The 15,572-nt window shown below is 34.3% G+C and overlaps 1 protein-coding gene across 6 annotated transcripts in view; it reads left to right on the top strand.

Annotated features, from left to right (window-relative positions):
- Window positions 1-12,232, top strand: part of DNAJC10 (DnaJ heat shock protein family (Hsp40) member C10) — a 49,764-nt gene extending 37,532 nt beyond the window's left edge. For all 6 annotated transcript variants that reach the window (XM_082690208.1, XM_082690209.1, XM_082690205.1 and 3 more), the window contains 9 exons: window positions 157-273; window positions 3,674-3,775; window positions 4,408-4,563; window positions 5,337-5,470; window positions 6,568-6,621; window positions 6,866-7,013; window positions 9,015-9,134; window positions 10,960-11,064; window positions 12,114-12,232. In XM_082690208.1, the coding sequence (XP_082546334.1) occupies window positions 157-273; window positions 3,674-3,775; window positions 4,408-4,563; window positions 5,337-5,470; window positions 6,568-6,621; window positions 6,866-7,013; window positions 9,015-9,134; window positions 10,960-11,064; window positions 12,114-12,125 (948 nt within the window). In that variant the 3' untranslated portion in view covers window positions 12,126-12,232. The remainder of the gene's footprint in view (window positions 1-156; window positions 274-3,673; window positions 3,776-4,407; window positions 4,564-5,336; window positions 5,471-6,567; window positions 6,622-6,865; window positions 7,014-9,014; window positions 9,135-10,959; window positions 11,065-12,113) is intronic.
- The last annotated feature ends 3,340 nt before the right edge of the window (window positions 12,233-15,572 follow it).

The raw sequence follows: 15,572 nt of genomic DNA, 5'->3' as shown, positions 1-15,572 counted from the left end.
AGGGATGCACTTGCCCCTCCAAGAATTAAATATACAGGCAGGCACACAAAAGATTGCCACTAAGTATGGTTTGTCTTACTTAGTATATATTGTTTGTTGCAGAAATGTGGCTTTTTTGTTCCCTGTAACTCTGTGCTTATATTTTTTCTTTCATAGTGGTGTCCACCGTGTCGAGCTTTATTGCCAGAGTTACGAAAAGCATCAAAGCATCTTTACGGTCAGCTTAAGTTTGGTACACTAGATTGTACAGTTCATGAGGGACTCTGTAACATGGTACGTATAAAATACTTGTTCTAATTAACACTATTGTAAAATAGTTTTGAAATAGAGACCTTTGTCAGTGTAACTAAAAATGTGCATCTATATTTAGAGGAGTAATAAATATTTCAAAAAATGATATAAAATTATGATTGGATTAAAACATGAATAGACAACATAAAGAGTTGAATGTGGATATGGTCTTATTTATCAAACATAGGAAAATATTTAGTTTATGTGATAAAATATATGATTTTTCTATTATTTAAAATCTTTATAATTTTTGATGCAATATTGCCTTTTGGCAGTCTGTAGTTTGATTCTCAGGTTTTCCTCATAATTGTTTTCTTAGTAGATGGAAATTTTAAAAATGAACAAGATTTTTGAACCTTTGTTTATAATAAAATATTTTCTTAGGTTAATTAATGTTCATTTTTCAGTTCCAGGAATACCTAGAAACTATATATCTTGTCATGAAAGTATATGCCATCCATAAAATATTCTTGGAACAAGTCTCTGAGACCTAAATCAAATCACACTTTGAGATCTCTCCGTGTGTAGGGAATCAGTTAGAGGAACATTAAATGAAACCATGGGCATGAAATCTGTAAGTGCCAGCATGTAGAGGATCTTACAGGACAAATACCTAATTTATTGGTCAGATACACTGAAAGGTGGGAAAAGAGATGAAAGAAATTAAAAAAACATATCACTCAAATGCAATGTTTTGGTCTCATTTGGATGCCAAACCAACTGCAAAAAAATGAGCAACCGGTAGTTAGGGAAATTTGAGCACTGACAGGGTATCTGAAAATTAACAGGAATTGTTCATTTTTAGGTCTAAAAATGACAGTGTAGTTACACTTGGAGGAAAGTCCTTATATTTTATGTAAGTGTGTATATACACTTGAAGGAAAGTTCTTATATTTTAAATATACTGAAATATGGATGAAACGATAAATCATCTGGAATTTGCGTTAAAATAATATCGGTGGGGGTGCTGGGGTGGTTCAGTTGTTAAACGTCTGCCTTCGGCTCAGGTCATTGATCCCAGGGTCCTGGGATCAAGCCTGACATGAGGCTCCCTGCTCGGCGGGAAGCCTGCTTCTCCATCTCCCACCCCCTGCTTGTGTTCCCCCTCTCACTGTCTGTCTGTCTGTCACTCTCTCTCTCTGTCAAATAAATAAGCAAGTGAAATCTTTAAGAAATAAAATAAAATAATATTGGTATAGGAATAGAGTTGGGAGGGAGTATAAATGAAGTAAGTGTGTGCATGCGTGGAAGATTATTATAGCTACAAGAGTATATGCAAATGTATTGCTGTCTGCCTGCATGTGTATTTTAAATATTCTATAAAAGCCAACTTGGAAAAGAAAAAGAAAAATGGAGGAGAAGGAAGGAAAAGAAAATGATAGGTTTTAAAAACAAGTAAATGTAGAGTGAAATCTTTATGGCATCTGTGTGAGGAAAAATTTCTCAGTCCACACACACAAGGTAAAATGTGAATGATTTTGACTACATTAAATGATAAAACTATTGCCAAAAACTATAGCACATGTAACTGACAGAAAACCTTACTGCCAAAATATGTGACTACAAGTGAGTTTAAGTAGATGAGAAAGTTGAGACTTTTTAGAAAAATACAACAAACATAAAAAATCTTGCACTTCACTGACCATCAAGAAAGTACAAATTACAACAATCCATCAAATTAATCTATAAACAAATTAACAAAAATTTTGAAATCTGATAATAGCAAGTATATCGATAAATGATCCAGTCATGTAATGGAATACCATAGAGCATTTAAAACTAAATCTATCTTTACCAGCATGGGTAAGTCTCAAAAATGCATTGTAAGATGACAAAAGCAAGCTGCAGAATAGCTTACAGAGTATGATAGAATTACAGAAAAATTTTTAATGCTTCAGCATTTCACTATATTACCCAGGGATACTTACGCATGTCACAAAAGTATCAAAACATTTGTGGATTGGATATATACTTATTTGAGGATATTGATTGCTCTTACTTTCAGGGAAGAAAGGAAATGTGATCAAAAAACAGAATTTAAGCAATCTGCCAGGGTGACAAAGAAGTTAAATTTAAATATTGAGAAGGGATATCTGGGTATTTGTCAGGTGATTTCCCTCTTCATTCTGTTTGAAATTTCATTTAACTAAAAACTAATGTAAGATCTTTGGTTTTGAACATCTTATATGTGACATTGAAAAGTTCTTAAGCAAGATACAAACCATGTGATAAATAATGATTACCTTAATTTGAATTCTTCTAGTTTTTCTACTTTTTATCAAAACTATTAAATATCCTTGAGATAATTGAGTAAAACATAAGATTTTAAAACTGTGGTGTCAGCTTCACCTGGAATAGAGGCTAGGAGTCATTACTCACTAATTGGTGGAGCTTGACCAAGTCACATAGCCTCTCAATACCTCCGTTTTCTCGTCTGTAAAGTTGATGTGGTAATTTTAGCTTCTGAATAGAGTTGTTATACAGAATAGATTAGAAACTACATATTTAAGGGGCACCAGGGTGACCCAGTCAATTAAGCCTCAAGAGTTTTGGTTTCTGCGCAAGTTGTGATCTCGTGATCATGGGATTGAGTCCCATGTCAGGCTCTGTGCTTGGCATGGAATCTGCTTCAGATTCTCTCTCAAATAAATAAATAAAAGCTTTTAAGAAGAGAAACTGCATATTTCAGTGCTAAAAAGATGTCCAGCATATGCTAAACAGTCATACCTACTGAGTTTTTTGAATCCTAATCAAACATTCCAGTTTGCTGCTGAGTGCTTGTCAACTTTAGGGATGCAAAGATCAGCTACAGAGAATTCACACAGCATAGCCATAATATGGCTAATTAGGAGCATGGGCCCTTTTGACTCTCTTGAAGCAAGATGGATAATGCTGTAAAGAGAAGGCTAATCTCTGACTTGAGTCTTTGAAACCACAATAATGCTCCAATTTGTCTAGTAGTAGAAGAAAATAAAGGAAACGAAGTAGCAAGGATAAAGAAAGAGTAATGCATACACAACCATATTTTAACTTAAGGAATTATGACTCATGTCCCAAGAATGTATTATCCATCTTGCTTCAAGAGAGTCAAAAGGGCCCACGCTCATAATCAGCCATATTATGGCTTTGCGCACTTCTCAATGTTTCATTGCCCATGGATTTTATGGCTAATGGACTACCTATAAAAAAGGGTCATTTATCAGTGCAACTGTGAATCCATTTCTTTGCCAAATTTGGCCAGGCTAAAATTTTTCAGTCACCAGCAGTTTAGCAATGGGTTTTTAAAATGTTACTGTTGCTACTTAAAAGCAATTTGGTTATAAATTTGCAACCAAGAGGTAAAATGCATAAAATCTTTAGTTTGTATTCTTATTCCTAACAGTATAACATTCAGGCTTATCCAACAACAGTGGTTTTCAACCAGTCCAATGTTCATGAATATGAAGGACATCACTCTGCTGAACAGATCTTGGAATTCATAGAGGTATTTTAATTTATAGTATTGTAATTTACTGAGGTAAATTATTTTTAACTGGTTTTTGTTTTTGTGCTGTTTTGTTTTTTATTATTTCCCCTGTGAAGCTAACATTTTTGTTAGTATTACCCTATCATGGTAGACTGAAGCTGTATTAAAACAGCATTTGGAGCAAGTGAGCGTTTAGGGAGGTTGAGCAGTATCTCCAATCAGACTGTCAGGAAAATAGAGTAATGGGCTTTTCATTAATGATTAAAGGATCGTTTCCAAACCAATCATTGGTTCTGGAATAAGACTATTTGGCCTGTGTAGCTATCTGGGCACCTCTTAGAACTTTTTGTCCCATCTAATGTCACCTTAAGTAAAGTTGCCTCTGTTCTCTACTAAGATGATTTTAATGATACATAGAAGTAAGAAAAAATTATAATAAACCTTGAATTAAGAAGGCTAATGGGCAAAGTCTAAACTTAACTGGGAATAATTCCTTCCTTTTTAAAATAATTCACTGTCGATTATCTTTTAAACATCCATAAGTATCTTTTTATTATTCAGAAACAGGAACTTTTCTAAGTGACAACAATTTGCCAAGAATATGTGAACACTTTTTTATATTGTTATAATGAAAGTTATATTCTCTTTAGGATCTTATGAATCCTTCAGTGATCACCCTGACACCCACCACTTTCAACGAACTAGTTAAACAGAGAAAACAGGACGAAGTCTGGATGGTTGATTTCTATTCTCCTTGGTGTCATCCCTGTCAAGTCCTTATGCCAGAATGGAAAAGAATGGCCCGGGTATAGTAGTTTCTTAAAAAATCTTAACATATAGCATGAATGTGTATTTAACAAAACTGTTTTGAAACTGAGATGAACCCACCTCTATCTAGATTATCACTTAGAACAGTTCTGATTATACCAGTTAGATTTCAACTCTCTGTCTGGTTGGGTGAATGGTATAGATACCTTTTTTTTTTTTTTCTGTGTCACTTGTTTGGTACGTATCTGGCCAAATTTTTGCCAAAGTCAACCCCCAAATCCCTTTATTTTCTATACAAATAGACATAGTGTTATGAAGGATTGGAAGAAAGTTACTAAATAAGAGAATGGAAAATGAAATCTCTATTTTATATTTCTAAGAAAAAGTGAACAAACCAAACAGGTAAAAGTGATTTCTAGTATCTTCACATTTAAGATTTTCAGTAAAATTTTAAAATTTGGGCATGATTTCAATGTGTTGTAATGCAGGTCTCTATTTGAAAAAGAACTGAAATACCATTGCAAGGAACTTCATTAGTTCCTTGTTTCTAAAACTTAATTTTATAAATACCTAATTTCCCCCCACATAGAACATGAATGAAATCTGTTGTTTAATCTGCAATAATTGTAGTAGGGTCCTAACTACAGCATTACATTCTCAGTTCATTACTGTAAGTGTTCTAGTCACTGAAAAATAATAATATCTCACAGTGATAATTTCTCTATTATAAACATAAAGTTATATTTTATTCTAATTCTAATTTTATTCTAATCACTTTGATCTGTTTATCTTCTCTCTTTCTCTTTTATAGACATTAACTGGACTGATCAATGTGGGCAGTATAGACTGCCAACAGTATCATTCTTTTTGTGCCCAAGAAAATGTTCGGAGATACCCTGAGATAAGATTTTTCCCCCAAAAATCAAATAAAGCTTATCAGTATCAGTAAGTGTTGCCTAAAATGTAAAGACATTTATTATAACATTTTTTTAAACAGTTAAAATTTTAAAGTTATCTTAGGGGTGCCTGGCTGGTTCAGTCAGAAGAACATGTGACTCTTGATCTTAGGGTTATGCATTCCAGCTGCATGTTGGGTATAGAGATTACTTAAATAAATAAGCTTCTTTAAAAAAAATTATCTTAATTAAATAGACGTTAACCCAACAAATATTTTTTGGGAGCCCCCCATGTTTTAAGATGATGTGCTAATGAGAACCTCTGAAGATGAAAAAAGAATTGAATGATCTCAGTGTTTACGAAGCTGGCACGCCATTATAGAAAAAGATAAACGGAGGAAGTACTAACATTTAGTAAGTTAGTTTTTGGTTTCAGGTGTTATACTAGATCCTTTTGTTCATGTTATTCCCACTAGTCCTCCCGTAGACCCTGAGAAATAAGAATTCTTGCCTTTCCTCCTATTACAGATAAGTAAACTGATTAACACACCTTAAATAATTTTGTCAAGTCACACAGCTGCTAAGGTTTATAATTGAAGATTCAGCCCAGTCTGTGTCAATGCCCATCCTGTTTCTGTAACACCACATGGCATTTGGGGTAGAAAACTCAAATGTAAGGCAGAATATAAAGAACATTATGTAAAAAGTAAAACTGAACCATGGATTGCAAAGGAGGGAAGGATCACAGCTATGAGAGGAAATCATGAAAGGCTGCATTTAAGAGGTGGCTTTTGACATGGGTCTTAAAAAGTGGGTAGGAATTTGACAGACATAATGACCAGAATAAAGGTTCTAAACTGAAGTCTTAGACGTTTGGAGTGTTACCATTCCCATGCATCTATAGGAGCTGTCCAGCAGGCAGTTAGACTTCGGGGCTGTCTGGAGCACCAAAAAAACACCTAGACTAGAGAAAAATTTATTTGGAAAGCCATGTAAGCAGCATTTATAGGTAGGTGTATCTGAGAAGGGAAATGGTATCTAGTCAATAAGTTAAACTTCTCAGTTGCTGCAGAGAGATGGTTCTCTGAGCATATCCAATAATAGAATATAGTATTTAAAACTTTTTTTTCAATTTTCTTCTTTCAGTAGTTACAATGGATGGAATAGAGATGCATATTCCCTGAGAATTTGGGGTCTAGGGTGAGTAATCAAAATATGCATCATCATATAAAATAGATTCAGTACTATTTACCTTCCTCTTATGTCTGTAGTTACATTTATTGTGAGTTGCTTAAAGCTGTGGCAAATAAATTACTTCGTAAGGAATTATAATTTACCAAGATAACTTGGAAGGCCTTTTTTACTTAGAAACTTTTACAGTATTATATTTTAGATGTTTCCTTTGGTTTCATATAATGAAAAATAATTTGATCCCTTGCCACAGATTCTTACCACAAGCATCCATAGATCTGACGCCTCAGACTTTCAATGAAAAAGTTACACAAGGGAAAAATCACTGGGTGGTTGATTTCTATGCTCCTTGGTGTGGACCTTGCCAGAATTTTGCTCCAGAGTTTGAGCTCTTAGCTAGGGTAAGTCTTGTCTTTCTACTTAAATAACTTGTAGTCACATACATGTTTTAATAATTAGATAAAATAACAGTTATTTTAAAAGTAGCTATATTAAATGATTAGCTATAATTATTTTAAATATTAATTTTCTTAAGTTTCCTGTGAATTTTTTTTCAATTCCATTTCATTTCTATGACTATAATCTTTGCAGATTTCTTCCTTCTTTATTAACGCTTTTAGCTAACACCTCTGTCTTGATTGAGGACATCGTCTACCTAACAGCCAGATACCTCAGTTTTGCTTGTTCCCTATTTCTTTCCTTTACTCTGCTGCTTGGCAGGCCATCATAGATCCTATCAGTTCTGTCTTTTAAATGCCTTTCAAATTTGACATCTCCTCTCCATCTCTTCTGCTAGCCTCTCTGTTCAAGCCCTCATCATCTCATCGAGACATCTCGTGTACCTTTCAGCTACTCTCATGTTGCCAGTCTGCCTTCTTCAGTTCTGCCCTGATCATCTTTCTGAAATACTCCCTTCTCAGGCTTTCTGTGAACCAATTTTCTGACCTGGCATCCTAGGTTGCACCATCACGTCTCTGATGGGACCCTTTCTATCTCTTTGGCTTTCTCTCTGTCCCTACCCCAAACCTTACAGTTCAGCCACAACGAGGTACTCCAAGTTTGTTGAACAAGTACATGCTGTTCCCTATCTCTAAAATGCCTTTTCCTTATCTTGGTCATGTGGATCTTTTCCTCCTTATCCTACAAAACCCAGCTTCAGTTGGCACTTCTGTATTCACTGTCCCCATTTCAGTCACTTCACTTTAATATCTTGTACTCCTTTGGTGTACTTACATAATGAATGTTAAATACTTAGTTACCTGTCTCCTCCATAAGACTGAGCTTCTTGGGGCGCCTGGGTGGCTCAGTGGGTTGAGCCGCTGCCTTCGGCTCAGGTCATGATCTCAGGGTCCTGGGATCGAGCCCCGCATGGGGCTCTCTGCTCAGTGGGGAGCCTGCTTCCTCCTCTCTCTCTCTGCCTGCCTCTCTGCCTACTTGTGATCTCTGTCTGTCAAATAAATAAATAAAAATTAAAAAAAAAAAAAAGTTTAAAAAAAAAAAAAAAAAGACTGAGCTTCTTGAGGGCTAGTTTTACAAGTCTTGTCTAACTCAGTAAATGCTTATAAAACTTAACTGAATGCATAAACTGAATACAGTCTGAATGTTTATTGTTTTTGTCACTGTTAGCCTTCTCATTAGCCTTTCCAGGTTGTTAGCTTCCTGACTTCAGGGAGGTTTGCCCATGGGCTGTGAAACACTCACTAGAATGAGAAAGCTCCAGTTTCACCAGCCTAAAACAAAAGCTGAAAATCCCAAACTATGGAGATTTCTTCAGCAAAGGGATTTCCAGGAGTCATAAAAGATTAGTTTAGTTATTGGATTGTCCTTCAAATAAGAGGTTATTTTCCACTTACTAGATCTTTTTCTTTTTTTATGCTTCCTTTTTCTTTAATAATTCAACAAAATGTTTTACTCCCTTTGTATTTAGCTTATTTTGTAATGCAACAGTATCTTGAATATAGCAGAAGGTTACTCAATATGAAAAAGACCATACCCTGAAGAGCAAGTCAGAGGCCTGATACAGAGGGACTGGAGGCTTAGGTAGAGTTGTGAGCCTTCCACAAAAGGAAGAGTGCTCCCTCAGCATGTGAGACCAGAGAAAGGAAGAAGGTGGATGAGGACAGAATCTGAGGTGTTTGTGGTGTGATGGACAGGGTGTGGGTACCAGGAAGGAGCTTTTCTTGATAAGATAAAGAGTTTATTTGCTCTTGGAGAGGTGTTTCTGGGTAAACAGGTGTTTAAAGAGCCAGTAAAAAGTTGGAAGGGTCTTACCAGGATGGAAAGGATGAAAGCTTAAGTCTTGACAGTGATAAAGATTTGAAAATATTTGTATTATGTTGCTTTGTGGTTGCCAAAATAGTTTATGCCACAGAGAATGACAAACCATATTTCTCTCTTTTCAGATGGTTAAAGGAAAAGTGAAAGCTGGAAAAGTAGACTGTCAGGCTTATGCCCAAACATGCCAGAAAGCTGGCATCAGAGCCTATCCAACTGTTAAATTTTTTCCCTACGAAAGAACAAAGGTATGTACAAGGCCTTCGTATATGTGCCTCTCCTTTAGCAGACCAAGTTGGAAAGGTTTGTTATTAGTCTGAATGTTTTTATTAGCTTTTTCTCCCTTTGTCATTTGTTTCATTTGTATATGTGAAAAGAAGCTTCAGTAAAATATGCATCACGTGATTTTAAAAGGTTTTTCTGTCTCAAAGTTCAGATGACCCACTGCCTTAAAATTTTTGTACTCCTAGATTACAGAAACTACTGAAGAGACATACTAGAATATTAGTAGTAGTTTTCTGAGTGGAGATTTAAGGTAATTATTTTCTGTGAAGTTCTGTATTTCCTACTTTTAGAAAAATATTACCTTTATTATTATTTTTCCCAGGAAACAAAAAAAATTAAAAGAATACTATCATAATTCATAATATTTTTGAAATAGACTAGTACCAGAACATTTATCTTGAGAAATATAAATTAGTGATTTAGACTATAAAATAAAACTTACGGTTCCTTGGTTTGGTTATAACTCCCTTCTGTGGGCCACTATGTTTTTTTTTTCCCCTTCAAAAAGAAAACTAGACATCTACTGATGGGTCTTAAAATTCAGGTGATAACCCCTATGGTCATTTATATAAATTCATATACCTTTCAACCAATATAATTGCTAACTGAAAGTATTCATGACTTTTGCTATCTTTCTGGGTAAAAGCATGACATTTTTGACAATGTAATTAAATAAGGATTTGCTATGTATTCATGTTTTCTGGTAAAACATTTGAAGTAAGTCATTTCAAATATTTTTATACTTTTTGAGAAAGCTCATCAGCTTAAGATTTCATGTTTATTTATTAGAAATTATATTTTGGAGTTAAGTAATGAAATTGGATGATGAATTTCAGAAGTCTAGTGTTGTCATCTAAATTTTTCAGTGAAGGATTTTGATTTGGCAAAGAGGTTAATTCTGTCTTAAGAACAGCCTGGGGTAAGCAGAACTCAGTGAGAGTAAAGGAGCTTATACTAGTACCTGAATCTTCATTTCTTTGGAATCATTGACTCGACTTTGATTCTCAGAACAGCTGAGAAATTTATGACATAGATAGGGGTCTTCACTCAGATGGTGTTAGGGAAGTATCAGTATAATGAGCAGTCACAGAATTAATCAGGCCATAGAAAGAGCTGTTTGAAAAGATGTTACCATGTGGCAGGAGAAGCCCAGAAGACATTAGGACCCCAAATACCCCTGTCCAAACCAAAAGACAGGTGGAAGTCCAGGCCAGATTTGAAAATCAAAGCAGAATAATGATTGTGGTAAATAGCAGTACGAATCAGGTGGGCAGGAACACACAAAAAAAACAAAATCCTAACATACAGTGTGGAGTTCCCACCAAGAAGGAAATAAATAACACCAGATCCAAGAAAAGCAAGCCTGATATATTGACCTGCCCCCTTCCCTGATTTTCAGCCACCGTCCTGCTCTGAGCAAATGAGAACCAGGAGACATACAGTACTTTCCAGTGTTGTTGACCAAGGTTTTAACTGTGCCTATGATTTGTATTAGATTGGAATGATTTGAATCCTATGGGGGCTGTCTTTTCTTTACAGTTTAGTTATTTTAAGGCAATTGGAGTTAGCAATATCATTTTTTCCAATGAATTATTTTCATGTTCCCCTAACAGTATTGTATTTAAGTAAATTATAAGTTAACTGCTTTTGCAGCATTATTTCCTTGAAGAAATTTGAGTTTCAAATATTTAGAACTTTTAAGGAATATTTAATCAAATTTCTTAAATGGAAATGTCATGTTTTGAATAGATACCTTAAAGATTATAACAGGAGTGTTTTTAATTTTAGAGAAATATTTGGGGAGAGCAAATAGATTCCAGAGATGCAAAAGAGATTGCTACCTTCATATATGAAAAATTGAAAAATCTCCAAAATCATGGAAAGAGAGATAAGGTAAGGACTAAATCTAGAGCTGACTTTGGCAAATATTATCTATTCTTACTGTACATTATATCAATAAACAGGTAGAGTAGAAGCTTCAAAAAATAGTAAAGTTGAAATTTCTTAATTTGGAAAATACAATAATCAGAATGTAGCTTGTAGGCACTAATAAGCATAGAAATTTAGATACATAAAACCATTTAACTCAAGTTTTGGCCATAGTTCACTACTTTATTTAAATTTTGTTCAATTATAAATAAAGCATTGACTTGTTGAGAATAAATATACTGGAGCCTCATAAAATATTTTATAAGGCAAAATATCTACTCTGGTAGAGTCAGGATATATTGGAACCATATTCATCTTGGCCCCTTCTTGAATTTTTCTTACTCAAGAGGCAGTGCAAGCCCTTTGCTATTCTGTGAAAGAACTGTTCTTTTTTCCCTTTTTAAAATCATTGTCATCCTAGGACATACTTAAAAACAGGCCAAAGAGTGCTGGAGTGCTTTCTGAGTGGAATTTAATAAAATCATGTATGAGGTTTTTTGTATTCTTTCCCTATAAGGTGAAAGAAGGACCAAAAAAGAACAACCCAGATTCTGGAGAGGGCTAGAGTCCTCTGGCCTTGGAGAGCCATATTAGAACTGCAGACTCCAACACAGAGGGCTTACATCCTGTTTTGGGAGTTATAAATCTTTATCTTCTTTACAAAAATATCTTTCCAATGTTTTTACCAGGTCAGCTTCCTCGAGAGGTTTTAAAGTATGACTCTTATCTCAAGTTAAACCTTTGAAATAGAAAATGTTATTAGACGTAAACCAGAATATCATAAATGAAATTAAGTTTAAAAACATACCAATATTATTACTTAAGTGTAATTAGTAGTATCTGCATGGACAGGTAAGAACTAAGAGATATCCTTTTCCATTGTGACAATTAGGCAAGGTGTATTTCATACAGTGATCCATTAGTTATTTTTTAAAAGGTAGAATACTATAAACTAATCAATATTTTAATATAAATTCATACTTTTTCTTTCAATCACTTTTACATTATTATAGGATGAACTTTAATGATGTTAAAGATGAAGAAAAAAGAGAAGGAATTCTAACAAATGACATCAGAAGACATCTTTTTAGGATGTTACTACTTGGTGGGAATAAATGAACATTATCTTGGACTTGTAATTGCACTGTCTGAATTCTGTACAACACTGGTATAAATGAAGGGTCTGCAAACTTTTTCTATAAAAGGCCAGATTGTAAAGATTTTAGGCTTTGTAAACCATATACAGTTGTCACATACTGTTTTTGTTTTGTTTACAGCCCTTTAAAAGAATGCAAAAACCATTCTTAGCTCAGGGCCATACACAAACAGACCACAAACCACATTCAGTTCATGGGCCACAGATTACTGACCCCTGGAAATGATGTTAAGACTGGCTGGCACAAACAGGAGCCTGTTGAGTTATGTACATATGTGTCTAAGTTGTACGAAACTGGTCTCTTATTTCTTAAAGTTTTGTGGCTGGCCTGAAGAGACGTAACTTAGTTTTTGTCACCTGTTCTGAAATGGGATGAAACAGATTCTGTTTCCTTTAAAAAAAAAAAACACACTCCCATTGTGGCAAACATACTGTTTTCATGGTGTTTTATAGTGAAGCGACTTTTCATTTTCTTTCTAAAGTTTGAAGAACTGATTTTAATTTTTCACAATTGAGAAAAGTTTTTGTAACAATAAATGAACCCAGTAGATTTCTACAGCCTCTAGAAATACCTGAGGAAAACAATATTTGGAGCTGGTAAGTGGGCTGTGTAGTGGGCCCAAGTATATCAAGTATATCAGGTATTTAGAGTTCTGGATTTTAAACATATGTGTTTATTTATCTTCTGAATTGCTTTCTTAGAAGTTTTACCCTGCGATAGTAATTGACTTTTGAAGTATTGTTCTAATATTTATGGTTTTTGTCTTCTGGACTTTGTTTTGATATAGATCCTTTATTTACATTTGCCTCTTCCCCTCCCCCCACAGTTGAGGTTTTTTTCACTCGTCTGATTTATTATTCAAATAGGAAAAGTAACTTTACGGTTTTGTTTTACTGTAGCTCATAATGACACTGCGGCTATTCCATTTATTAGTTTACTGTTGAATGCTGCCATTTTCAGATAAATATTGGCATAACAACTTATTTTTATAAGAAAAGTATATAAATCTAAGGCTGGGCTCTTCATTTCTTGGTTGTTCAGACTAAAAGAATCTGGAATTTTCCTTGCATCTTAACAAAACATGTCAGTAACGTGTAGTTTTTTAGTTACAGTTCAGAGTGCATTAAAAACTCTAATTGTTTGAAAGAGGTCAGCAAATTAAAAAAAAAAGTTTCCCCCAAAACTTACTAGAATTATGCTCTATTATATTGGAAGATTTATTTGATGTCACTTTATCTCCTTCTCAGTATTTCCTCATGAAGATAATTATTTTATCACTGCAATATCTACCAAAAAAATTTTTTTTCTAGTCTAATCCTATTCATACCCTCCATTTTTGCTTCAGTTGAATCCTTTAAGTCCTATTACCCTTGGATTCCACTTCACATATGTGAGCAGTTACAGAACAATTGCCACTTCTAACTTTAATACCACCTTTTTGAAATACGATCAGTAATGGCACGTGCCTTTCATATGTTAAATTCTCACTGCCTGGAAATCTCAAAATTGGCTTTCTACAATAATTCCAAAATGGAAGATGTAAAGAAGTCTTGGTAAATGTTTATTGAATTAACATATCAATTATGCAAATACCACTGTGCTGGACACTGAAGCATATGTAGAAGGAATCTAAGGGATGGTTCCTCTCTCCCAAGTGTCTGTAATTCACAGTTCTGACACTGAACCATAAATAGGTTTATAGGTACCTATACAACTAAATATAAATACAATTCCAAACTTATTGAGAAACGTTATAGGCAGTAAAAAAAAAAAAAAAAAAAAAAAAAGTAAACATTATATATCCTGTAACCTGGTGCCTATGGAGTTGGCTCTAAATCCAAGGCTACTGGGAGTCCTATTAAATGATATATATCCTACAATATCCATCAGGAAGCAATTTTCTGCAATCACAGGTGTCATTGAGTATCTCAAGAACAGCTGGCAGAATTAACAGTTTTAACAGCCATGTAAGTGCAGTGGATCACCCCTGAAGAGTGCCAGGTCAGATGTGCCATTTCTCTCAGCAACATCATTTTTGTGTGCAGCTGACCTTTGGTAACAACACCATTTCTAGCAGACTGGAGCATTTTCTATCAGGCAATTATATTTGAAAATTAGATACATTTAAATATGTGGCTATATAAAACAACTTGGAGTTTGTGTTTTTGATGTTAGTGATGCTTACCTATTCCGATTTGCATATTTTATTTAAGATCTTTTATCTTTTTTACTTAAGGTATATGATTAAGATAAAGGAAAAGGAAATTATTTTTATATTGTAAAAGTTTTCTTTAAATTTGTGCTTTGTTTTCTAACAGTATTCAAAGCGGGAATTTTCTTAAGTACAATGATCAGATTTGCTGTGTTGTTTCCTATGGGACACATTTACATAGATACTTAGAATATGAAAGCCTTCAATGCCGTAATAATTTTTAGCCCTTTTAAACAGATTCTTTATATAATTTGGCCATAGGTCTACCAAACTCAGATAAATGTCTTAAATTAGACACATTCAGTCCATTATGACTATTAAATAGTACAAAATTAACAAAATATATTTTAAATTTTTTTAAAAATTTTTTTGTAATGTTTCCTGTAATTGATTCTGAGGATGAGAAGAATATCTTTCTAGAGTATGCTACTTTACACATAAACAAACTTTTAAAGACACCTAAATTCTTCTGGTGAACAGCTTATTTTCGGTAAGAGTAATGGGAATTTAAGTTAGCCACCAGACTAAGTAGAAATGTGTTACTGATCATACACCAAAGTGTTAGTGATTTACAACTTGAATCTTTTTTACATTTAACACTAAATTTGCACTTAGTTTCTTGTACCGTCACCCAGTCCCCTTGTTAGCAGTTGAATCTATTTTGTGAAAGGTGATTAACCCAAATTATGGCTGCAAGCTAATGCCAGACCAGCCAGTATAATGTCTTCATCAGTGGGTTACACTGCTCACTTGAGTGCATTCCTTAGTACCTGCTGTCCTATTAAAAAAGATACAGGAGGTGCCTGTTGGTTCAGTCAGTTGAGCACCCACCTTCAACTCATGTCATGATCTCAGGGTCCTGAGATCGAGCCTCGCATCAGGCTCCCTGTTCAGCAGGGAGTCTGCTTCTCTCTCTCCCTCTGCTGCTTCTTTACTTATGTTCTCTCACTGTACTCTCTCTCTCTCAAATAAATTTTAAAAAAAAAGAGGGATACAGATCAAAAACCTATTCAGAAAGATCTGTGCTGATGTCCAGAAAAAAACTGTTCCATATAAATTGTTCCATATTAATTAAATAACTACTATTCTAAACATTTTAAATT

The sequence above is a fragment of the Mustela nivalis genome, assembly GCF_964662115.1.
Source record: "Mustela nivalis genome assembly, chromosome: 11".
NCBI lineage: Eukaryota > Metazoa > Chordata > Mammalia > Carnivora > Mustelidae > Mustela > Mustela nivalis.
This window is presented reverse-complemented; position numbering and strand designations above follow the sequence as displayed.